The following is a 24,389-nucleotide window of genomic DNA, read 5'->3' as shown; positions in this document are numbered from 1 at the left end:
GTCAAGCCCAAGGCTTTATCCTTGAACCACAGAGAGTCCCTGGGACATTTTAATTGAAACATTTTAGAACAAAATAGTGTTAAAGAAGATGAGTCTGGCAGGGTGAGCAGAAAGGATGGAAAAAGAAAAGACTGGTGGCAGTGTGAGCTGGGAGGCTACTGCAATAGTCCAAGTGTGCAGAAACAAGGGTAAGAACGAAAAGAAATGCAAGAGAAATGGGACGGACAAACTGACAAGACTCAGTGATGAAGAGAATGTGCAGAGGCTTGCTAGTCTCCCGCAGATTCTGATTCCTAGTTACCCAGCACATTATCCAAACAAAGCTCTACCAGTAGGAGGCACCACAGAGTAGAAGTACTGAACAAGGGCTTGCGTCAGGCAGCTAGGGATCCCTGCTATGCCATTGACCAGCTGTGTTACCCTCAGCCAGTTTTAACCTCCCAGAGCTTTCCTCATTTGCAAAACAGGAACAAAAACAACATACTTCTAGGGACACAGTGAAGATTAAATGAGAGAACGTGATAATCATGTAAAGCACCTGCAAAGTGCCTACCCCATAGGGAGCTCTCAGTAAACGCTGAAAAAAAGACTCCCAATGCCCCTAAATAGAGAATACAAAAAAATAAACAAATAAGTAATACTCAACATTCAAATTCTCTTGAATGTGGTTTATTCATGTTTTGATGATTCAGAAGCTCTTTCCAGATCTTGCAGAACCACCAGCATCACCAACATACGGTCTCTAAAGCCCCACAGAAGCACTGGTTGGCACTCATTTGGGTCAGATTAAAGCAAACCAGCTCATTGTATTGATTTTGAGCCAGAAGCAGAGAGCAGTGAGGAACAATCTCAGATCCTATTGATGAAATTGGATCATGAATTTGGGTAAATTTCTCCTGTATTTTCATCAAGAACCTCATCATTTTCCTTCTCCTACCTCTCAAGCAATACCAACTTTCACACATCTTTCCTGATCTCCTGTGGCAAGGGTCGTGGAGATGATCCTAGGGGCTGCTGACCAGTCAGCTGATGTGTGTGAACTTCAAAAGCCTGTTGACACAGCTGCACACCACTGGGCCAGGGGCCAGGGTAGGGGGCAGATCTGTCTGCAATGCTTGAGCCACACCTTGAGAGCAGCAGAACCAACGACAAGGAGGACCAATAAACCATTCTCAGCTCTTGGAGCACTGTCATTTAGGCAACAAAAATTCAACATGCGAAAAAGCAAACTAGTTCTATCATGTGGGCCACTGGAGTTTGTTAATTATAGACCTGAATCTTGGCCTGATCCATTCACCGTCACTACAGAATTCTGCTCACAGCTAATGTCTTATTGCAGGCAAAATTACCCATCAGCCAAACTACTGTTAGTTTTCAAAAATACCCAGAACCCTCTGAGATAATCCTTTATGGGTTCAGAAAGACAAAAAGACAGCAACCTGTGAAGCAGGGGATTGACCTCAGCCTGTCAAACATCAAAGCCTGTGGTTTTTCCAATTTCCAAGGGAAGCTCAGCATCAGCAGAAAATGATGCAATGTTGAAAGATTCGAGTAATCAAGTCTACTCTCCCATGTCACAGGAGGGACAGCTAGAGCTCAGAGGAGTGGAACGATTTTAACAAAGATCACACAGCACATGACAGTGACTACTGTGGAAATTAATAAGCTAGCAAGAGATCTGAACATATTAATGAGGTTATTTCCGTATCATCAAATCGCAATTAATGTTTTCCAACTTTGTTTACATAGGTTGCCTCAGGTGGTCCCACAGCATCAATGAAGTCTTTATGTCACAGACGTTAGCAGCCTCTTTCACAGAGGAGGAAACTGAGGCTCATAGAGGTAAATGGTTTTCCCTAGATCACAGAGCTAACAGGTATCACAGGCAGGACTAGAGCCAGAGGCTCGGGTTCTAAGCCAGTTGACAAGTACTAACTGAATCCAATTCTGTGCCCAGGCCTGTGCTTAGAGTAATTAACCTGTTTGTGTGCGAAGAGCATAGAGACAGAAAAACAAAGAGCAGGAGAGGCAATAGGTACCAATAGAGCCAATAAACTAGATGGGAAACCTTAAATCATGATGCACTTACTAACTCCACTGAGAGATAAGAGTATGTTATCTTAGAGTATTTTTCCTCTTCAATGTGTCTTCCTCAAGCATTTCTATAAATTAAGTCCTCAAAAAAAATAGATAAAGCAGGCCTCTAGTTGTAAGGCTTCCAAAGACACTGGACATCCTCTCCTACAGCGGAGCACAGCTGCCCCTGCAGCAGGGGTGGTGGGAGGCAGGAGAAAGTGGCGGAGGATGCAGACTCAGCGGGTCAGGAGGAACATTTTCCTGGTCAAACAATGTGGCTATTGGGAATCTCTTTCCCCAGAGTGATTAAAACCAGAAAAAAATAAAAACGAAAATGAATATTGATTCATCTGGATTATAATACTACGTAATAACTATTACTGAGTACTTACTGTACTGTGCTAACATTGTGCTAACCACTTTCTATCCTTTATGTCATCTAGTCATCACGACAACCCTTCAAGGTGGGTATTTTGATCCCCATTTTAGTGAGAAGGAAAAAGTGAGACTCAGAGAGGTTAAGAAATTTGCCTAAGGTCATGTAATGATGAGGTGAGCTTTGGTCCAAGGTCTATTTCACTCCAAAATCCTTTTATCTGCATCCTACTCTCTATCAAGGAAGATAACTTACTAGAAAATGCCTCCCCATTTCTAGACTCCAAGTTTCTCTAGGAAGCAGCCATCTATAATATGACAGATATATTATTCTCACAATGATGCCAACATAGCCAGCATCTAAAAATTTTGGTTACCAAATATCTTTCCCTTTTTTAATAGAAAAGTAATATTTCATAGTATTAGAACTAACTCGAAAACAATTATAGATTTTTTACTTCAAAGACTGAATTTGTAACAAAGCTTAGTGCTATTTAAAAAGCACATGTAGAACGATCCATTTTGTGGGCAAATTCAAATGCAGTTACTCCAAGCAATTTCCATACTGAAAAACACTGTGAGTTTTTAGTGAGCATATACAATTAAAGCTGAGAAGAGAGCCACCTACTTCTTTTGGAAGATCCTAAGTATTTTGTCAACAAAATTAAATATGTACATCCTATTCAATCTCTGTACTGTATGGTAAAGCACTACAGTGAGCAGTTAAACTCTACCATAATATATCTAAATATCATGAGTTATATTAGGTCAAACCAGATCCTGAAAACCATGACTTGAAGGGGAATTGGCAAGTGCCGCGGAGTTAGAAGAAACCTGTTGGAGAAAGAAGTAGGTCATTAGAGGGCGTGGTTACTTCCTGTAACCCTCTGGGGAGATGCCCCCTCACCCCCCCACCCCACCTGACTTGGCTGATCAGGAGCCCGTTCTGTCGTCTTGGCTCCTGACTCCAACGAGAGCCTGCCGAAGTTTAACTAACCCACTTAAGCTGACTTCAGTGATCTTTCCAGGGGAAACCAGGCTGTCTCCAGTGACGCTGAAGCAGTAGTGTGAAAGGCTCAGAAAAGTAATCGACTTGTCCAAATGAAGTCCATGTCCCTGGAAAAGAAAAAGACAGAGAGAAAGAAGAGCGGTAAGTGAAAGGTTGGCTTTGTCGCTGTGATCTGAGGCAGCCACCATGTCCTGTAGCTGGTCCCTAGGCTCAGAGCGAGTGACCCATACACAGGGGCTGGAAGAAAAAAAAAAAAAAAATTTTGAGTCCCTAGGGGAAAACAAATTTCTACAGAAAACTAAAAAAAAAAAGTATTGTAGAGGTAGGACATAGAAAAAAGATGTTTGCTAAATTGAGTGGCAGAGAAGTCTCACATTTATAGGAAAAAAATAAGATAATGAAAATAGTAAATAATAATAACAGCAGTTAACACTTTGTGCCAGACACTGTTCTACTGCTTGACTATAAATTCCAAAAGGGCAAGGACTTTGACTCTCATTCGCCTGTATACACTGAACACCTAATTCAGGGCTTGGGAGCATAGCAGACATTCAGAATACTATGCATTCAGGATACTTACGGTGAATAAATAGGTAAAATGGAAGGCAGGGGTAAGGAACGGGGGTGGAAATAGTACTTAGCTAAAGCAAAAACATTTTTAAAGGGATGGTAATCATGAGATCATTTTTTTCTAACATTATTGAGCACTAAGTATGTGCCAGGCACTGAACTTAGTCCTGAAGATAAAGAGGTTAAAAGACAAAGTATCCTCTGGACTTGGTGAGTTGGTGCCCAAGATTAGGACCATATTCAACCAAGAAACATTTTTCAAGGCCCTGTTCTGGGTCAGGCATCCAGCTGGGCATCACAATTGTAGAGAGAGAGAGAGAGAGAGAGAGAGAGAGAGAGAGAGAGAGAGAGAGAGAGAGAGAGAGAGAGAGAGAGAGAGAGAAGAAAGTCTCTCTCCCTGCCCTCAGGAGCTCGCAGTGGTGTAGGAGGAGTGTTGTAACAGAGATGCATATACAGGGTTATGATCAGGACAGGATGTGAGCAATCTGCCTGAAGGGGCTCAGCACAGTTACACCTCACTATCTGACTTCAAGCAAAGGGTAGCAATCACTGATCAGGGAGGTTATGGGATTCCAGCATTGACTGCGAATTTTCATGTAATAAATTCCTGCCCCCACTTCCTGTATATATGCTGTTTTGATGTTCTGGAGTCTGGAAAAAAAGGGTTCTTCCAATCCACTGATAAGTGCTAAGTCTACATGATCCTCAGCTCTATGACAATTTTAAGATCAGATGATGCAGTAAGAATGAGGACAGAACAGAGATCCCAATTCTTTAAAAGGGTTCTTAGTATTGTGTGTTCTATTATCCCCAAAGCACTTTAAAAATTCAGATACGGTAATTACTCAATAAATGGCAACAACTGTCCCTGCTGCAGCTGAGTCCAGAGGTTGTAAATACCCATCCAGCACTCATCAGTTGAAGGAAGTTCCCCAAGGAAGTCACGGGAGAGCTGGAGAGGACTTTACACACAGCCGGGCTGCAGCTATGGGCAGGCGCTGACCAGCCTAGCTCCACGGTCAGCACAAGCCCGCTCTCAGATGCTCCCCGACCTGCATCCCTTTTCGTCTTCACGTTCTTTAAAACCTGCCCAGATAGGACTCAGCACAATTAAATTTGGGGTCAAGTAACCAACCAGCTAAAAGGACCGGGGAGGGCTGAGATACAGTTGTGAGCAGCTGCAATCTAACCTAGTACATAGGGATTTGTGTAATTTAAAGCTCTAGACAGCTGTTTTGTAGTGGCTGTGCCTATATGTGCTGCAGAAAAAGAACAACCCTGTATTGCCCCACCGGGTCAGGAAAGAGAGCTCATGGCAGGAGCACTTAAGAGGCATGGGTGGCAAAAGAGCAAGAAGGAAAGGTCTAGGAGCCCACTAGCTAGAGCAACTCCTTCCTTAGCCCCTCAGCCACCCCGTCAGCAGGGGAAGGGCCTAATCTTTTTACAACCCATGTGTGAGGCTCTGGTGATGCTGAAAATGGACATGATTCCAAAATCCTGAAAGTTGCCTTCGAATCTAGACACCTCAAACGACGCCTTCACCTCTGAAATCTTCCCCTTCACCTCTGAAATCTTTTTTTTATTGCTTAGTGCTGAACGTATTACATATCAGCCCGCCAAGTTGCACAAGCCATAAGGGTGGCAGCAGAGTCAAAAAACTGGTCTAACTTCAGTGAGACACAGATTACACAACATGGTGAACAAAAGACCAGAAACAAAAGCACGAATATTCCCTTGGATTACATAACAAATAACTGAAAAACACGTTTGATGGGAAACTAAGAAAAAAAATATTTCAACCCATCCCCTCATCCTTCTTTTTTGGCTGTGCAGTATACATAAAAGTATTCAATATATTTCTTTCTTATACACTCGTGCTGAATTTCAAATCGACACACTACACAGTGTTGAGCAGAATTTCAGCTTGCTTGCTTTTTTCATTACCTTTATTTGAAATGGTTAAGACTTCAAAACTGTATCATTTCATTCTTAATAGAGCTACTTTTCATCATAGTGAGATGGATTATAATTTCACATGCTTCAATAAGATATGGCAATTGTTATTAAATCAATTATATATCCCAGTTTTTCTATATTTTGTTTTGTTAGGGGAGGGGTAGATGTTTATGATGTCACCAACATTTCTTTCATAGGAACTTTCAGAGCCAGTGGAATGAACTGAGAGCAGGTAGACCTGGATCATGATCCTGACTCTGTAGCTAACTTGGCCATCACTTAAATTTTTTAGTGCTTCCGTTTGTTCCTCTATAAAATGGGCACGACTATCCTGGGAAGGAAGTAAGGACCAGTACCAGCGCAGTAGAGAAAATGGCTTTCAGTAAAAAGCCCTTAAGAATAAACTTTAGTTTCAAATCTCAGTGCTGCCACTTACCCTGACACCTTGGATTTGTTACTTAAAAATGCTCTGCTTCTCTTTCTGAATCATAACCCATGGTTAACGCCTGTGCTGAGTATTAAATGAGATGCCGTCTGTGCAGTGTCACCATAGATGGCTGCTCCTTACACTGTTTGCCCTACAGGTATTTGGCACTAAGACACCTGGGGCACGAATGGCCCTGTAAACCACAGATGTGAATGCATTAGTCACAGCCTCTGAACAGACCAGCTGCTTCTGAAAAACAGCCCCTTTAAAAAGGGCTCCCCAGCTGTAAAAATTAAAGTAAGCGGGGCAGAATTGAAAAGGCCCACTCCTATAGGCGCCAGGAGGGGGGAGAGGAAACACAACAATCTGTGAAATATATAGTGGCTAAAGCAAAAGCACCAACTGCCCAAGTTTTGTGGATGTATTTTTAACCACACCTTGCTCCAGAAAAGGTGTACTGGGGCTGCGTAAGAACCGCTGCTCCGTGCCGTCGGTTTGGGAACCCTGCTCAGTGACCTTTGCTTTGTTTTAAATCTGAGAGCTATAGGCGACCGCTCGCTTCTGCACAGCATCACGCCAAAAACCCACTTCCAGGTAGAAGCGCTTTCTTGAGCAACACTTGCCTGAAGCCGGGTCGGGCTCGCGCCCGGCTGACTGCGAAGGGAGGACAGACACCACCGGCGCTGGCGCTAACCGTTTGAGGCGGTCACCTTGAGGGCCCTGAAATCGCGTACCCCCAGGGTAAGAGCCAGCGCTTGCCGCCCGGACCCCTGGCCCTACGGCCAGTCGCTGCCGCACGGCGACCGCAGCCTCAGTATCACAGCATCCCCACCCTTATATCGCGTCCGGGAATATATAAATGTCCCGCGCAGCAAGTCAGCACTGAGTGATTCATTGACATATAGCATGAGATAGGACTGCGGGATCATAGCCCTGGGATTGCTGTAATTTAGGGACGTGAGATTGCAAAAGAGGAAGCGCTCAAATCAAATAGTCGATATATGGGCGCCCTGATCTAGGTGTGGTTGAGCACTACATGCGGTCCCGCCAACTCCAACGCTGGTCCCCAGAAAAGGGAAAACGCTTTAAAGCAGAGAACAGCGGAGCAAGCCAACGAGGGAGCCAACAATCCAGGCACCGCTGCCGCCCCGGGCCTCAGTTTCTCTGTCGGAAAAACGAGCGCGTTGGACTAGAGCGTCTTCCGATTCTACTGTTAATCTAGAACTCTACAATATTCCATGCTAAAGCTGCTCGAGGCTCAGAAACAGGAAAAAGAGGGAAAGCGAGGTAAAACAGGGAGGAAGAAAAGAGAGGGTGGGAGACCAAGAGAAGGAACGGCGGACGCCCAGAAAAAGCTTGGCGGGTTTTCAATCTTAATCCTCCTTCTCATACACCTGAGTTCTCACGTCTCGGCCAAGGCCGCGCGCCCATCGAGTTTGGGGAGCAGATGGACATCCTCTCCCTCTAAACATCAATTTCTAGAAGCCTTGGGGCAGATGGTGGACAGCACAATAATGCATGCCAGGGATGGAAAGGGGAATGGTCCCAGCTGGGGTCCGGAGGGCAGGTGAGCGGATCTAGTGCTGAGTAGGGGATCGCAGAGCGTCCGCTTCCTAGCCTGCGTGCCCTGGGAGGGCAAAACTTCATTTTCCAACTTTGAGCGAGGAGAGGGGGTGTTTGCAAATTTAAAAAAAAAGGGGGGGAGGTGAGTTGCTGAACTTTCCCCCCCCAACACCGTCGTAGAGGCGGGACCGGGGGGCGGTGCCTGCACCGTGATTCGCCGCGGGCTCCTGTCCGGAGACTCGGATTGGCGCGCGGGGTCCAGGCCGGGAAGAGCGGGCGTGGGGGAGGGGAGCGGCCCGCCCTGCCCGCGGGATCGTCTCGCGCCGGGAGCGGGTTAATTTCAAATCGGGGGCTTGACTGCTCCTGGACGGTCACGCTACCTCGGCCCGCCCACTGGCCCGCCAGACCTGGTCCCGGCGTTTCCCTCTGGCACCCACCTCAGCGTGGCGTAAGGACCGACTGCCCGCCGGACTTGCGGGCTCCAGAGCCTGAGCGGGGAAGAGGTGCCGAAGAGTCCCCGCTCAGTCTCCGCCCGCTCCAACCGTGAGGTGAATTGACAGGTCAGCGGGACGCAGAGGGAAGCGGCGCCCGGCCAGCCTAGCACTGGGAGAGGGCTCGGGAGGGCTGCGGCAGCGGCGGCCGTTTCCCGCCTCTCGCTCCGCCGGGGGCCGTGGAGGGAGGAGCTGAGCTCCCGCGCAGAGGGGAGGGGGCGAGCGAGGGGGAGGGGCGGGGATGCCGTGGTTCCGGGCGCGGGTTTGCCCGCGCTCAAGCCCCGCGCAACTAAGGGGCGGTGCCGGCCACGGTCCGGCTTTCCGCGCCAAATTTTTAAATCGAAGGCGGAAGGTCCGGGCCCGCCCCTGGCGCCGCCAGCCAATCGCGGGCCCGGAGCCGGCTCTCTGATTGGTTGGGAATCGTTGCCCTGGAAACTTCGAAGATGCTGTCGGAGAACTGCCGGGCTGGCGGCGCGCGGACTGGGCCTGGGGGAGGGGCAATTGGCCGGGCGGAGGGGGAAGTGCGCAGGCCGCGGAGCGTGTGGCGCCTGCGAGAATGTACCTGGGCACCTTAGTAAAAGCAACCTTCCATGCTGGGGTCCAACATCGTGGCGTGAACTGGCCGCCCCAATAGCGAGTGCATTGTACTTTGCATCTTTGGGGAAATCTTTATAAAAAGTCTTAATCGTAAGGCGTTCTTTAAATGCCCAGAGTACGGTTGAAGCTTAAGGACCGAATTTGGAAGTTTCCTATCAAGCTATTTCCCAAGACTTTACTGCTGAGCCTAAGTACGTGTGTGTCAGGAAAGAAATTCAGGCATCTAGATGCAGACTTTTATCCAGGAACTTGGGGTTGTGTCTGTTCAGCCAGAACCTGGGCTCACGAGCTCAGTCTCGGGCCCTGATCTGTGAACAGGTTGGTGCTTATGCTTGCTACTTTCCATTCGATGGGGTCCGGAGAATGGCCTGCCTTCTCTAAAGGTGAGAGAGGGCTGTCACTGGAAATTCTATGGGTTGCTCGAAGTCTCATGACAGCGGATTGGTTTGCTGAAGGAATTTACTGGCGTTTGATGTAACTTTCTGCCCAGTGGAGCTATCTCTGGTTGGAAATAAAATATAAATGTAGTTTGTCAGTTTTCAATAGTCTTTGTTTCAGTAGCCTGTGGTGTCCATAAAGAAATTTTCAACGAATTTTCTGCTTTTACTTTTTAATTTTTCTATTTCCTTTTTTCTTTAAGGATATTAAACTTTTTAATATAATCGATTGGACTGCTTGAACCATCAGGATATTGGGAGGAACTTCCGAATTTTCATTTTTAAAGAAACTCAATGTATGAGAAATTTACAGGATGGAGAATGAAAAGGTACCTTTTTAACTTCAGTATTCATTATTGCATATTTAAATGCAATATCATCCAGGTTTAACTCCATAATTTTTCAATATCCAATATCTTATTGATGCCACATCTCCTTTTCATTAGCCTCTGAAAACCCAGAAGGAAGGGAAATTTAATTTTTGAAGAGGGGAAGAGTTGCCCAGAGTTAATCTTTCTAGTTTTTAAAGGTTTGGTGGAAGAATCAAAGAGATAAGCAGAGAGAAAACATATTTTTAAGAATAGTAAAAGTTGTTCATTGCATTATGATATTTTTGAGAATTCTTGAACAAAAGGAATTCAGAAAGGGCATTTGACATAATTTGAGATTGGATTTATTTTTAAGATAATATTCTACCAAATCACCACCTTCTTTAAGTATGGGGGCTACAAATACTGTTTGAGAGAAAAACATTTTGTAAAATTACAAAAGAATTGTCCTTGGGGGTATCTTAATTAATGTCTAGCTACTGCTAGGTTAAAATGAAGAAATTTCCTAAATTTTAGATATTAGTCAAATAAGAGAATTGCTATTGCTTTGATAGTCTGAGGCAAAGGTCAATAGCCTTTAGAAATATCCCAGTCTTGGTTAGCACTTCTCAGGTGCACATGCTCAGGAGGGTCCCCCACTGGATCTCTGACACCAACTTCCATGTAAGAAAACCAGAGTTGGATTGAGATTTGGATTCAGGTCCTATGTGACCTCTCCCAGCCTGACTGTCCTCTTTTGCAGAATGAGACTGATTTGTTGAAAATACAAATGGAAAAACACTTGATAAATCCTAAGGCATATAAAATAACCCCAATAATATTTGTTTCGAAAGTCTCTGAAGAATTAGTGCATCTTTCTATTCTTTCACTTATTGCCATTCCAAGCATTTTCTTTAAAGTAGGAATAATGTGTGAAGCCTCCAGTGTCCAAAAGTAGAAGAAACCTGGTCTCCATTAGCCTTATTTATGAACTGCTCTTAATTTATCCTCTTGTGTCTCAGTGGCAGCCCCCTGCTGCCAGGAAGTAGCTTTGTGACTTTGAATAACTAATTTTATTTTATCTAAAGAGTAAAGGAGTAGACATTTAAAGGACAGACTTTTCTGGTCAGAAATTCTACTCTTTGGCACTCCGGATTTTGCTCCCTACTGGATTTTGCCAACAAATCTGACCGTATGCTAGCCCTCATACTCATTTCCTTGGCTCTCTGACTCTTATGCATCAGTGGTGTTTTATCGAGCACTTATAACCTGCAGTCACTGTGCTAGATGGATACACAGATGAATGGGACATGGTTTCTGCCATGGAGGCCTTATTACAGTGTCATGAGTAAAAGTCACTCCTAGAAGTTTGTGATCACTTAAATTATCACTCCTATTAGGGGAAGCTGAGTAAAAGGTATATGGCACCTCTCTGTGTTATCTTTGCAACCTTTCTCTAAATCTCAAATTATTTCAACATAAGTTAAAAAATTATAAGTTTTAAAGTTTCTTTAATCCTTGGAACAGAAGGTGAAAAAAATTAAGTCCATGCTTCGTTGCAAAATGAAAAATGGGAAGTTTAGCTTTTAGAGTGGACTAATACAACCTCGTTAGGCATTCTTTTTCTTAGTAATATTCTATTTATTGTATAATTTCTAGAGTCAAAAGCTATCTGATAAATCCTGTTTTACAGTGAATTTATTTACTTGTTTCAAACCAGGAAAACCTCTTTTTTGAGCCACATAAAAGGGGATTGATGAAAACACCTCTGAAAGAATCCACTGTAGCAAACACAGTGTTGACAGAGATCCAGCCTGACTTTGGCCCTTTAACCACACCCACCAAGCCCAAGGAAATCTCCCAGGGAGAACCATGGACACCAACAGCCAACCTGAAAATGCTCATCAGTGCTGTGAGCCCTGAGATCCGCAACAGAGATCAGAAACGGGGGTTGTTTGACAACAGAAATGGATTACCTGAGCCCAAAGATTGTTTACACGTAGGTTTGCAGAGGACTGGGTGGAGACTAGGGGACTTGCGGGGAGGAGAGGAGTAACTGTTACAGCATTGCCAGCAATATAAAGCATCGCCACCCTCACACAGTTATTAGCCTTCATCAGAGCACCAGAAAAGTTTGGACCCCGTCAGATACATAACTGGAAATTCTGAACCTTTGACTTATTTTCAATTCAAGCTTCCCTTTCAGAGATCTGCCAAGCAGTTGGCTCCCCAACTTTTCCCCCCCAAAATTTTGCAGCTATTGAAGCAAAGCACATGAATTGGTGTTAGTCATAGAACACAGACGCCCCTAATAAATCTGTCAAATGTTATTTCAGAATAAGACATTATTTACCTCTTCCTTTGTAGGAACACTTATCTGGAGACGAATATGAGAAATCCCAGCCAAGTCGAAAAGAGAAAAGTTTAGGATTGTTGTGTCATAAGTTCTTAGCACGATATCCTAATTATCCTAACCCTGCGGTGAATAATGACATCTGTCTTGACGAAGTAGCTGAGGAACTTAGTAAGTATACGAAGAACTCACTGAAATGGTTAATAATTATTGCGAGTTCATAGACTTACTCCTTCAGACCCCCATTCATCTAGCCAGTGTTTGTAATGGCACAAATAAGTCCACAGGGAATTATAAATCTCTAAAGCCCTATTAATTTAAGAATAAAGGCATGTAGTTTCCAATTTTCGTGAACCTTAAAACAGAAGCAAAAAATCACAATGAAGATTGCTTCTGACTGCATTTCAAAAGCTCTGGAGCTTTAAAGGAAGGCAACATTGTTTTATGACTTGTTTCTTAACTGCTACAACTTTGAACTTCTCTCTTGAAGAGCCAGGCTACAAAATGGTATCTTCCTAGTTTATGAGAAGGATCAGCTTGTGTGTGAGAGAGTGGGGCTTTAGCTCTCCCTGCCACTCAGCACTATTCTAAGGACCAATTGGTTTTCTGAGTGTTTGGCAAAATTACTGTGTCTCCCTGCCCCCTTTTACTCTTCATAGACTCGAACCTAGTTATAGCTAAAAAGGGGTCTGTGGCAAATTTGGGGTACATTTGGAGTCATGAAAATATCATAATCTGAAACTGAAGAGATAAGCGGGATATTTTAATATATAGCTATTACCCCATAAAGTTTTACCCTTCTAACACATGTTTATAAATGTCAACTTCACTTCACATTGAACTGTGTAGGATGTACCCTATAATTCAGCAGGTATCTATTGATTGCTTTCTACATGCCAGGCAATGTAAAAGCTTGTAATAACATCCGTGAACAAAAAGGACAAAATCCCTGCTCCCATGGAAACTACATTCTAGTGGGGGCAACAGATAATATGCAAAGGACATAAGTAAGTCATTATAATGTATGTCAGAGGATAATATGTACTGTGGAAAGAAAGAATATGTAGACCAGGGTAAAGATCAGGCGTTCTTTGCAATTTTAAATTTAAGTGATCAGGTCAGGCCTCATTGAGAAGGTGACATCTGAGCCAGGACTTGAAAGAATCAAGGCAGGAAGCCATGAAGACATCTGGGAGAGGGATTCCAAACAGAAGGAACAGCCTAGCACAAAGGCCTTCAGGGAAGACCATATCAGGCAGGTTCCAGAAACAAGAAATCTCAGCATGTTGTACCTATCATATGACAGTCGTGTGTATGTGTGTTGGGAAATAACATAAGAAACAGGTTGCAAAGTGTGAGATTTAGTGTATTAAAGACTTGGTTTTGCTACTCCCTGCCTCTGCCTTGGAGTGATCTGCTTAGCCACCCTGAGCCTCTATTACTTCATCATTAAAGTGTAGATAATAATACCTACCTCACAGGTTTAGGGCAGAAATGTCCTAAAGCTGTATGGTGCATAGGAGACCCTCAGCAAATGTCACCTCTCTAATTCGTATTAACTATTTGTACCCTTCGAGAGTGGGGACGTGTCTTTCTCATCTTCACGGTCTTTGTTGTTGAGCGTTAACAAAGTTACATCATCCAGAACCTACTGATTGATAAACCACAGAAGAAAAAGTTAGTCAGTTCTTTACACGTTACAAAACCTGATCCTAATAATGTATAATTTCTCGTTCTTTGTAGATGTTGAGCGTCGGCGCATTTATGATATTGTGAATGTCCTAGAGAGCTTACATATGGTAAGCCGCCTTGCCAAAAACAGGTACACTTGGCATGGGCGACATAATCTCAACAAAACCCTTGGGACTTTGAAAAGCGTCGGGGAGGAAAACAAGTACGCCGAGCAGATTATGATGATCAAAAAGAAAGAGTATGAACAAGAATTTGACTTTAGTAAGAGTTACAGTATAGAGGATCATATCAAAGCAAACACTGGCCAAAATGGACACCCAGACATGTGTTTTGTCGGACTCCCTGGAGTGGAATTTCGGGCAGGTGAGAGATGGTATGGAAAAGCTCAGGTCTAAAGAAAAGGTTCCTTAGGGAACATGCTCTAAAGCTACGCCATCTTTAACATTAAAATGCTGCAGTTGTCAACTGAGTGATCAGGTGGTAGTATTTTTAGCCTTGTTACTTTAGAAGTCACTTGTCCCTTCATGAATTTTAATTCTCTAATCCTCATCCTTCTTCAAAGCTTCTGTAAACAGCCGCAAAGACAAGTCTTTAAGAGTGATGAGCCAGAAATTTGTGATGCTGTTTTTGGTGTCATCGCCTCAGATAGTAAGCCTAGAAATTGCTGCCAAGATTTTAATTGGGGAGGACCATGTGGAAGATTTGGATAAAAGCAAGTTTAAAAGTAAGTGTCATGACTGCCACGGACTTTTGGACCTATTCTTAAACAATAAACTATCACTTACAAACTGATTTTCAAATACATTTGCTATGTAAATTGATCTTCTCTAATTATGCTTTTGTATCTTCACTTCTCCCCAGAAGCCATGATCATGCTGCTTTAGCGAATGTGTAGGATTCAGAGATATATATAAAACTACTCTTATTTGCCTAACATTTTGGCTTGTAAACAGTTCCTTAAAAGTTACCTCATTTGACACTGCAACATTGTCCCCATTTTACTCCTATCCAATCTATAATTCCCTGAAGTCGAAACGAGCAGTAAATTGTAGTAAAGTGGGACTGGAACCCAGGTCTCTGCTCTTTCTACTGTCTCTCATAAGTGAGAGTACAAATAACCCTTCTCACATTGTCCCCAGAAGTGACCTGCAGCACAATTGGCTTGCCATTTTGAATGACTAGTTTTAGCCAGAATATTTGCTCAAAGTTGGAATGGGATTATAGATTGGGTTCCTGAAGCAGAGGTCTGTCCTCGCCTCCATAACAGACTTTGCAGGAACCTCCATGTAGAAGAGTAGAGTGAAGGTGTGGAAAGACGTGCTCAGCAGGTGGGTGGGGTCTGCTGCACTCTCTCCTGGGGGCATTAGCAAACCTCCAAGTAGGGAGTGAAGCTAGCCTGAACATGGGACACTTTGGGTGATCCAGCTCTATCTATGGCGAAGATGGTGAGGAAGAGGCTGCAGAGGCCGTGGGAATGCCCACAAACTGTCACACAGACTTGTTCCCATCCCTGAAAAGCAATACTAGTCCCATGAAAGTATATTCAGACATCCCCAGGCTGATAGTGTCTCTATCAAGGCAAAATTAAGTAGAGAGAAAAGCAATAATACTGGCAATTGGCTTGGGAGATCTGCAATTTCAGAAAACACATCCTGATACTACTGATGTGCTGCCTGCTTTACTGAGTCACCAGGCAGTTTTCAGCTCATTTCCCTGGTTAGTCACAGCCTTGGAAACTATTCCAGGAACTGCAGATGTGTAATTTGCTGAATCCCCAGGGAATTCAGAACCTTCTGTCATGGTTATGAAGAAGGGTCTTGATTTATAATTTTTGTACTAACAAAATGGATGTAAAAGCAGACTTTTTCTAACAAAACTTTTTAAGATATGTAAAATCTATAGAATTATAAATCTATGCTTTGCATATTACATAAAGACAATGCAACAATTTACAAATTTTGATGGGCTATGGAATTTCCCATGCTTATGTTACTAAATCTTATTGATGTAAACTATCACAAGCAGGAAAGCTATACATTTATCATTGATGCTTTATTTCCTTTGTTCCTCAAATTCTTCAGCATCCTCATTAGAAGATGCTCAGCAATGGTGACTTTTTATCAAAAAGTCTATAACATAGTTTCTGATAGGGTGATCTCATTAAGTCATTTTTCCTTTTTTCAACTTGTGCATTTGTCATTTCAAAATTCACTACCAGCAGTAATTGAGTCTTTTCAATATTCAAAACTTTTTTTTGTCTTAATTAAAGCAGTATCACTAGAGTAGCTTTAAAAGAGTTACATTTCCCTTTGACATTGATGGTTAGGATTGCTCTTTGAATATACATGAAATCCTTATGAAGCAAAGTCCTTTGATCTTTCATTATTCTATTAAAATGGTATATATACTTTTTTTTCCCCCAGCAAAAATAAGGAGGCTGTATGATATAGCTAATGTTCTGAGTAGCCTGGAGCTTATCAAGAAAGTTCATGTTACAGAGGAAAGAGGCCGAAAACCAGCTTTTAAATGGACAGGCCCAGAAATCAGTCCAAATCCCAGTGGTATGTATTTGTTTTCCTAAATTCTTTGCTTCACTGTTTTTGAAGTAATGCACATTTGGAGATAGTCTCTCTTCCCTTTCTGACCCACACTCCTACAAGGAGAAAACATATCTAAGTGGTTGAAAAGACAAAGATGAGTGTCAATATAGAAAGTTTGGCTACTGACTCCATCAGCAACCCAAAGTCCATAACCACCTCCCACACAGTGCTCAGAAGGTAGAATCTGAAAGCATCACAAAACATGGTACTATTGCTGCCCTTATGCTTCTCAGTGACCATAATGGAGTCTATGTTCATTGAGAATGAAATGAATTCATTCCGATATTAGTATCATCTCCATCTCAGCTCTGGGGTTCTAACATTTTGCATTCCACCAAAGATCCCCACGTAGAGGTGCTAGAAAGTGGCGAGAACATGGGCATCGAGACAGAGGGAGACTTAGGTTCCAGTCCCAGCTTTGCCACTTACTAGCTGTGTGGCCTTAGGCAAATTAATTACATTTTCAAGGCTGAGTTTCCTCATCTACAAAATGGAAAGAACCATGGCGCCTTTGTGAGGTTATTATGATTTGGGATGTAATCTCAGAAAGATTTCCTTTGGGGAAGAGAACTATAGTGCAGGCTCTGGAGCCAGACTAATGGAGTTTACATCCTAGGCCCACATTCGACTAGCTGAGAGACCAAGAGTCAGTTGCTTAATGTCTCCAAAATGCCTCCTAATGGGGATGCATTTCCTGAGAAGTACCTACCTGGTGTTGTTGAGAGTGTCTTAGTGTGTTTGAGCTGCTGTAACAACATACCATAGACTGAGTGGCTTATAAACAACAGAAATTTGTTTCTCAGTTTTGAAGGCTGTGAGGTCCAAGATCAAGGTACCTGCAGATTCAGTGTCTGGTGAGCACCGGCTTTCTAGACAGCCTTCTTTTCATTGCAACCTCACAAGGTAGAAGTGGGTTGGGGAGCTCTGTGGGGGTCTCTTTTATAAGAGCACTAATCCTATTCCACAAGTCTCCGCCTTTGTGACTTAAGTACCACCCAAGGACCTCGAATATCATGTTGGGCATTACATTCCAACATATGAATTTGGCAGGGAGACACAAATATGCAGTCCATAGCAGTGAGGGTCAGCATTTTTCACCAGATTAAGTAAGATTCCACTGATTATAAGATGTACAATTTTTTATATATCAATAAAGGAAAAAAAAACACTGACAATTACACTATAGCACACCACTGATTAGAAATACTAAAGTGTGAAATCTTGTCTCAGAATTCATTTAATAGGATAAACAAGGTTTTATATCTATAAAGCCCTTAAAACGGTGTCTGGCACATATTTCGTGCTCTATAACTGTTGCCACTGTGATTCCTAAAATCATTTTAGAACTATAAATTGACCTCATATCCCAAAAGGAAGATGAACCACCCGTGTTTTAACACACGGCCCTTTTCTCTTTCAGGTCTCAGCCCTGTCATTTCTTTCTCCCCCTCAGATTTGGAAGTGAGGCAGTCTTCAAAAGAGAACTGTGCCAAAAACCTCTTTTCCACACGCGGGAAACCAAACTTCACTCGACACCCATCTCTTATCAAACTGGTAAAGGGCATAGAAAGTGATCGGAGAAAGATAAATTCTGCTCCCAGTAGCCCTATCAAGACCAACAAAGGTATGTTTTCAATCATGTCAGGGCTCTGCTTGGAAGAATTCTTTTCTAATTTTTTTTTAGCTTACTTGATCCAGATGGGACTTGTTAGAGAATTGTTTCCATGTCTGTATACCTAACCCCACTTGAAGCCTAACTTATGTATGACTTAAAAGATAAAAGTAGTTTGTGGGGTTTTTCTTTTCATTGCTAAGTGATTTTTTTTTGGGGGGGGGTACATGTTCTCTGTTCTTTAGCGTTCAGTGATATGTCATATTCTTTTGATTTGACCAACTCCCCCCCTTTTTATTTCATCAGCTGAGAATTCTCAGAATTCTTCACTTTTCCCAAATAAAATGGCTCAGCTTGCAGCTATTTGCAAAATGCAGTTGGAAGAGCAATCAAGGTAGGTTGGCAATACTCTTTAGTAACAGGATAAATTACTTTTATGTTGCATCATTAGGATTACTGATTTTATGTAAGAATAGGCTCTAGCCTTCGAGTCTGGTGAGATAATCTTTCCTATAACTCATACACAATCATTACAGAAACATCTGCTAGTTTCATAAAAGCACGGCTTCAATCTGGGACAATCTAACGTAGAATGTTATAGAGAAAATGTGTTTATTTTAGAACATTTTAGAAAATGTGTCATGTTTTAAAATCTTTTCTTTTAGTGAACACAGAAAGGAAGTCCAAGTACAGCTGGCAAGATCCGGGCACTGCAAACCATTGGCCCCTCTGGACACCCCAGTGAATGCTGAGTTGGAGCTGAAGGCACCTTCCCTCATCCAGCCCCTGGGGGTGGTCCCCCTGATCCCCAGCCCATTGCCATCGGCAGTGCCCGTGATCCTACCTCAGGCCCCTTCGGGCCCATCGTATGCCATCTACTTACAGCCTGCCCAAGCCCAAACCATGACACCGCCCCAAGGCTTGAGTCCAACAGTCTCCCCTAGCCCTTCTTCTAAAGCTACAAGCTCAAAAGATTCCACAGATGTCACCACTGAGAAGGCAGCCAATGATGCCACAAAGGCCAGTGTCTCCACCAGGCCTGGAAGCCTGCTGCCAGTGCTGGAGAGACAAGGTACACAGACCCAAGACGGGGAATCTGCTGGAGAAAAAGGCTTAAAGAGGACAAGCGTGCTCGAGGATAGTGGTTGCAAAAAGAAATTTAAAGAGGACCCAAAAGGACTTGAAAATGTCTCCACAGTAAGTACAACCTTTCGCTATGTAAAACTTTAGGAACACCCCAACTGATTAAAGGAGGATTTGGTGGCTTGTGAAATTTACCAGAGCAAAGAGCAGTCTCTCAGAAGACAAGGAACTGTTCCTTTGCATCCCATAATTCAAACAAGGCCCCAGACAGCTAATCCCCTGGCTGGGATGACTGCAGGGACATTTTTAACCTTTAGAGGAAGGGATTATTTACTCTCTTTTTAAAGCACCATGGGTGGTTGTGCTTAAGTCCATTTCTCCGCCACATACTGGAATGCAAACACCTGTCATGAAAGTCTTAAATAATTTATGAGCAAACGTAACCCCAAATGAATGGATGGATGCGTAAGGTCCCTGTGACTCCTGCTTTCTGAGTCATTACCTAATGTTTGTTTGATGTCATATAACTGACATCTGTTGCCTAGAAGATAAATTGTTCCCCCTGTTTTTACTTTCTATCTAAAATTTAAACCGAAATTTCTATTTCGTGTAAATAGAAAAAACTTAGCCTGGCAAATTGTAGGTATGTTTTACACATTGCTTTCTAGGGATTTTGATGTTCTAGAGCATTTTTTTCCTAGGGGGAATTTAGTTCAGGAAGGAATTAACATTTATTGGATGCCTACCCACATACCAGATGTCAGAGGATTAGGCACTTTTACATGCATTATCTCACTTTCCTCCCTTAGGACAATTACATATGACATGATCACTGAATGAATACCCACCCCTAAATGTGGAAGCAAAAGTTAATCTCTCATTTTATCCCTGCTGTTAACTCAAATTATTTTACTTCTCTACATCTTATTTTCCCACATCTGTAAAGAATTTGTTTCACCAGTTTTCCCTGATCATCTAGTGGGTGTAAAGTATTGTGCTCTGGATCAAATCAAACCCAGCACCTGCCTTTGGTGACAGTTGCTTTTGAGTACTTGCCCCAAGCCATACTACAGTTTTTGTGAGGCTAAGTGAGTTTATTACATGATGATACACATAAAGGGGTTTGTGATTCTTTTAAGGCACCATATAAGTTGAAGAGTATTATCTGTAACTGTTGTCATTGAGGAGGCTTTAGAGTTTGTCAAGTCTTCCTTAAGGATGGCCTCATGGTAACCATTCAAAATATCTATTAGCTTAGCTTAGTATCATTTTGCATTTAATATCCATGCTAGGGAGAAAATCACAAAGCTTTAGCCTGATTCAATTTTCTGTGAGATCCATAAACTCTTTGGGCCAATGAGATAATTTAATAATGGTCTCCTGTTGCTCACTTAGTTAATCAGGATTAGGGTTTTCAGTAGATAGATTTTCCATGCCTCTCTGCTTCTTCCTTCATTTCCATGACTTCATTTTGACCATTTCTTCTTAGCATGGTCTGAGCAGGAGAAAGAAAATGTGTTCATTCATTCAGCAAACATTTACCGAGAATCTGGTTTTGGAGAGAAAACAATATACAAATAACACAAACATGTCGGGTAGTGAACAATAAGAACTATAGTGGAAATAAAATAGGATGATGTAATAGGAAGAGGGGTAAGAGGGCTAATATAGGCTAATGAGATGACATGCAAGTTGAAATATATCAAACTCATTTATCATACTAATTTAATAGTTCTCATTTTAAAAAAAAGAAAAAGGAATTGGCATTAGAGGTTAAAGGATTTTGTGATGAATGTAGTTTCCAGAAAATTGAAAAATAATTATTAGAGTACTATAGGTTTTGCCGAAGATTTGAAAGAAACCAGCAAGCAGAATAACTTGTACCATGAGAAAGATTCACAATAGCAAAGAAGAGTTATTTATAAAATGCCTAAATCCACCTAAAAAATTTCTATTCCTACAACTTTCAAGGAACCTACCAGTAAACATATTGAACAGTACCAAGCATCTCAGAAACAAAATTTAAAGTTGGTGGTACACTTTTAGCATTATAGATTCTGAATTCACTGGTTCCTGTTAACATCTAGATCAAAGTGTAGACTTATTTTGACAATGTCAAAAAGAGAGATCTGGAGGAAGATAAAAGGAAGGCCCCCAGTTTACAAGAGCTGCTTTTAGCTTTGCCAGTTCTGCTCGCGGTAAGGCTAAAGCATAGTTTTCAGGCCATTCAGCCACTCATGGCTTTCTATGTTAGGCTTTCTCTGTTTGGCAAAGTACAATGATCTAGCAGGCATGGGGAAGATATACACAACCCAACCTTCTGGCCGTTTCCATTTGGAATATAACTCTCTTGCCTAAAGCTTTTGTTCCATGACAGTTGGGCCTCTAATATGAATTAATCAATTCTCTTTTTTATCTGTAGTTTTTGAAATCTGGGTGCCATGCCATTTAGTTTGTATATTATAAGCATGTTTGCTTGGTCTCATTAGAACCTAAAGCATTGGGGGGAAAAAATCTATATGATTCCTTTGTTCTAAATCAGGAATCAGTAAACTTTTTTCTAGAAAGGACCAGATAGTAAATATTTCTGGCTTTGTGGACCATTTCGTCTCTGTTGTACCTATTCAACTCTGCCATTGTAAAAAAAAAAAAAATAGGAAAGCACCTATACACAATACATAAATGAATGGGCATGGCTGTGTTCTTGTGCAATTTTATTTACAAAAACAGCCAAGAGGTTAGGTTTTGGCCCATGGTTTGGCAACCCCCTTCTCTAAATCAACATTTCTTAAAATGTTTTCCTTGAATACTAACACTATCAAAAATTTAGTTGCCAGCTAGCCTGGGAAATGCTACATGCTGGATACCCCTTTGGAGATTTACAGTGCATGCCATTATTAAAGTCCCTCAGAAAGTCATAAAAACACCATTTTCCTTTGTTGAATTCAGCATTTCCCAAACATATTTGAGCATGATTCAAGCACTGCCTGCTTACATCCTGTGGATCTAGGGTCTCTCAGAATACCCTTTGGGAAATGCCATTCTACATAATTCAAGAGCAATCAGATAATAACACAGCAGGGACATTATGGTATCCAACGGCATTAAACTTGGTTCTCACAATGACCACATCATGCCAAGGAGTCTGATAAGCAGGACATACTGTGTCGGTGTTAAGGGGGTCTGCTGGGTGAATCTTACTCTAAGCAGGATCAGTGCCAGCTTCAGGGCACTTCCGAAGACCACATAGGGCATTTAGGAAACACATGGTTTGTATTACTCAGGACAAGTGTTGGAATGGGAGGAGGGATATTGTCTTCAGGGAGCTGTATAGCTTCCCTGCCTGTAGCCTACCCATTTAGAGGCTTTGGTCTGATGAAACAAACCACAACCAAGGGATAGTCCTGGAAGAGGCACATGGCCGTTTTTCTTCCAGTATTTGTGTGTAAAATAAACCCTTTCTCCTTGTTTTCTAGACCGTGTTCCCATCAGGATACCTAATCCCTCTCACCCAGTGCTCACCCCTGGGGGCAGAGTCCATTTTGCCTAGTAAAGAAAACTCAGGTACACTTTCCCCAAACCACAGGATCTACAGCTCCCCAATCGCAGGTGAGTGTACGTAAAACACTATTCAGATGTGGGTCATTCTCAAGTTCATTTAAACCTTCTAAGCTTCTCAGACAAATGCCTCTGCTTCTAAGATATTTACCCCCCTTTTCTTTTCAGGTGTTATTCCAGTGACATCATCTGAACTCACTGCTGTTAATTTTCCCTCTTTTCATGTAACACCTTTGAAGCTAATGGTCTCACCAACTTCCATGGCAGCCGTACCTGTAGGGAACAGCCCAGCTCTCACTTCAAGCCACCCCTTTCCAATGCAGAACCCAAGCTCAGCCATTGTAAACTTCACGCTGCAGCACTTGGGACTCATCTCCCCCAGTGTGCAGGTGTCTGCCAGCCCTGGGCCCGGAACTGTTCCCTTGTCTCCAAGAATAGAGGTTGTTAGTGTCATACCAGAAAATGCAAGCACTCAGCAAGGGAGGGCCACCAGGTATGACTCTCCAGTCCCAGGCCAGAACCAACCAAATGGACACTCCATTGCTGTGACAGGGGCACAACAGGTAAGAGTATTTCCATTCAATTTACTTCTTCCTTAGATTATTAAGTCCCAAATATCAGTGTCAGGGGAGACTTGCTCTTTTGCTTTTCTTCTTTGGAAAGGGAAAGGATGGGAGAGTAAGGAGATTGAATGCATGCCTGCCTTCCAATCACAGGAAGTGTACCCAAGGAGTCCCTATTACTGAGTTATCATGAGCTTTTTGTCTTGCCTTGACAAAAATAGCTAGAATGTCAGATTCATCCAGGCTTACCTAGTTGATTTCAAAGTATGCTAGGCTCCCACATGTGACACGTCCTTCCGGTCCAATATTCTAAGGCTGCTAAGGCATACTTCTGTGGATTTGACTTCTTTTTTCCATTCTTCCCTTTCCAATCAGCCTGTTCCCGTGACACCCAAAGGATCACAATTAGTGGCCGAAAGTTTCTTCCGTACCCCAGGTGGACCAATGAAGTCAATGGGCTCATCCTGTGTGGATTTCGATGGTGCTAATAAAACCTCCATAGGAACTCTCTTTGTCCCACAGCGAAAACTGGAAGTCTCAACAGAGGATGTTCATTAATTGACGGATTTGGCTTCATTTAATTTTCTAAAGAGTTGTTTAATAGAGAAGATGTACTCAGACTGGTTTGGAGAACACATTCTCTGAAAATATTATAAATACGTTGAGTGTTTACTTAATTTCAAAACACACGTTTTTGTACTTAAATGCACACACATTACATATATGTATATATATATTTGTATGAGGCTAAATTCAGCCATTAGTCCTAAAAAATAAAAGTAAAATGTTAAACTAAGGTATATTAACTTTTAGGGGGAAAGAATTAATTATTTCACCTGTGCCTACACTATTATGCAAAGTGACTGTATTAAAGTTTACGTCCCTTTAAGTGAATGTGTGATATGCCTAACACAGCATTCTCGTAAATTTTGCACAAAGAAAACGCTGTGATGTATAATGTATTTTTAAATAGGAAGGCTATAGGTATATTTTTTGTAATTTTAATGTGTTGTTGCAGTATGTCTTTTTGTAAAGTTCGCAACAATTCTCAATCAAGTCTATGGAAAAATTATTTATAAAATGTATTTTTAATCATAAGTTTTTGAAATTAAAACTTTT

The 24,389-nt window shown here is 42.3% G+C and overlaps 1 protein-coding gene and 1 long non-coding RNA gene across 8 annotated transcripts in view; one reads left to right on the top strand and one right to left on the bottom strand.

Annotated features, from left to right (window-relative positions):
• Positions 1–8,681, bottom strand: part of LOC120604821 (uncharacterized) — a 13,975-nt gene extending 5,294 nt beyond the window's left edge. Inside the window, exons 1-2 of the long non-coding RNA XR_005653426.1 lie at positions 8,414–8,681; positions 3,449–3,567 (exon numbers count right to left, since the gene is read on the bottom strand). This is a non-coding gene — a long non-coding RNA (uncharacterized LOC120604821). The remainder of the gene's footprint in view (positions 1–3,448; positions 3,568–8,413) is intronic.
• Positions 8,263–24,389, top strand: E2F8 (E2F transcription factor 8). Of its 7 annotated transcripts, none has more exons than XM_039865561.1 (13): positions 8,263–8,536; positions 9,705–9,830; positions 11,530–11,808; positions 12,177–12,333; positions 13,906–14,217; positions 14,417–14,578; positions 16,278–16,415; positions 17,875–18,078; positions 18,373–18,460; positions 18,732–19,263; positions 22,626–22,758; positions 22,876–23,270; positions 23,646–24,389. In XM_039865561.1, exons 2-13 carry the CDS (start codon positions 9,816–9,818, stop codon positions 23,826–23,828), a joined length of 2,598 nt encoding a protein of 865 aa, XP_039721495.1. In that variant the 5' UTR covers positions 8,263–8,536; positions 9,705–9,815; the 3' UTR covers positions 23,829–24,389. The 7 variants fall into 7 exon arrangements, with proteins under 7 accessions (XP_039721495.1, XP_039721498.1, XP_039721504.1 ...); XM_039865564.1 differs by having other exon boundaries at positions 8,386–8,524; XM_039865565.1 differs by lacking the exon at positions 8,263–8,536 and adding an exon at positions 8,986–9,382 and having other exon boundaries at positions 17,908–18,078; positions 23,646–24,066.

The sequence above is a fragment of the Pteropus medius genome, unplaced genomic scaffold, assembly GCF_902729225.1.
Source record: "Pteropus medius unplaced genomic scaffold, Ma_sr-lr_union100, whole genome shotgun sequence".
Taxonomy (NCBI): Eukaryota; Metazoa; Chordata; class Mammalia; order Chiroptera; family Pteropodidae; genus Pteropus; species Pteropus medius.
This window is presented reverse-complemented; position numbering and strand designations above follow the sequence as displayed.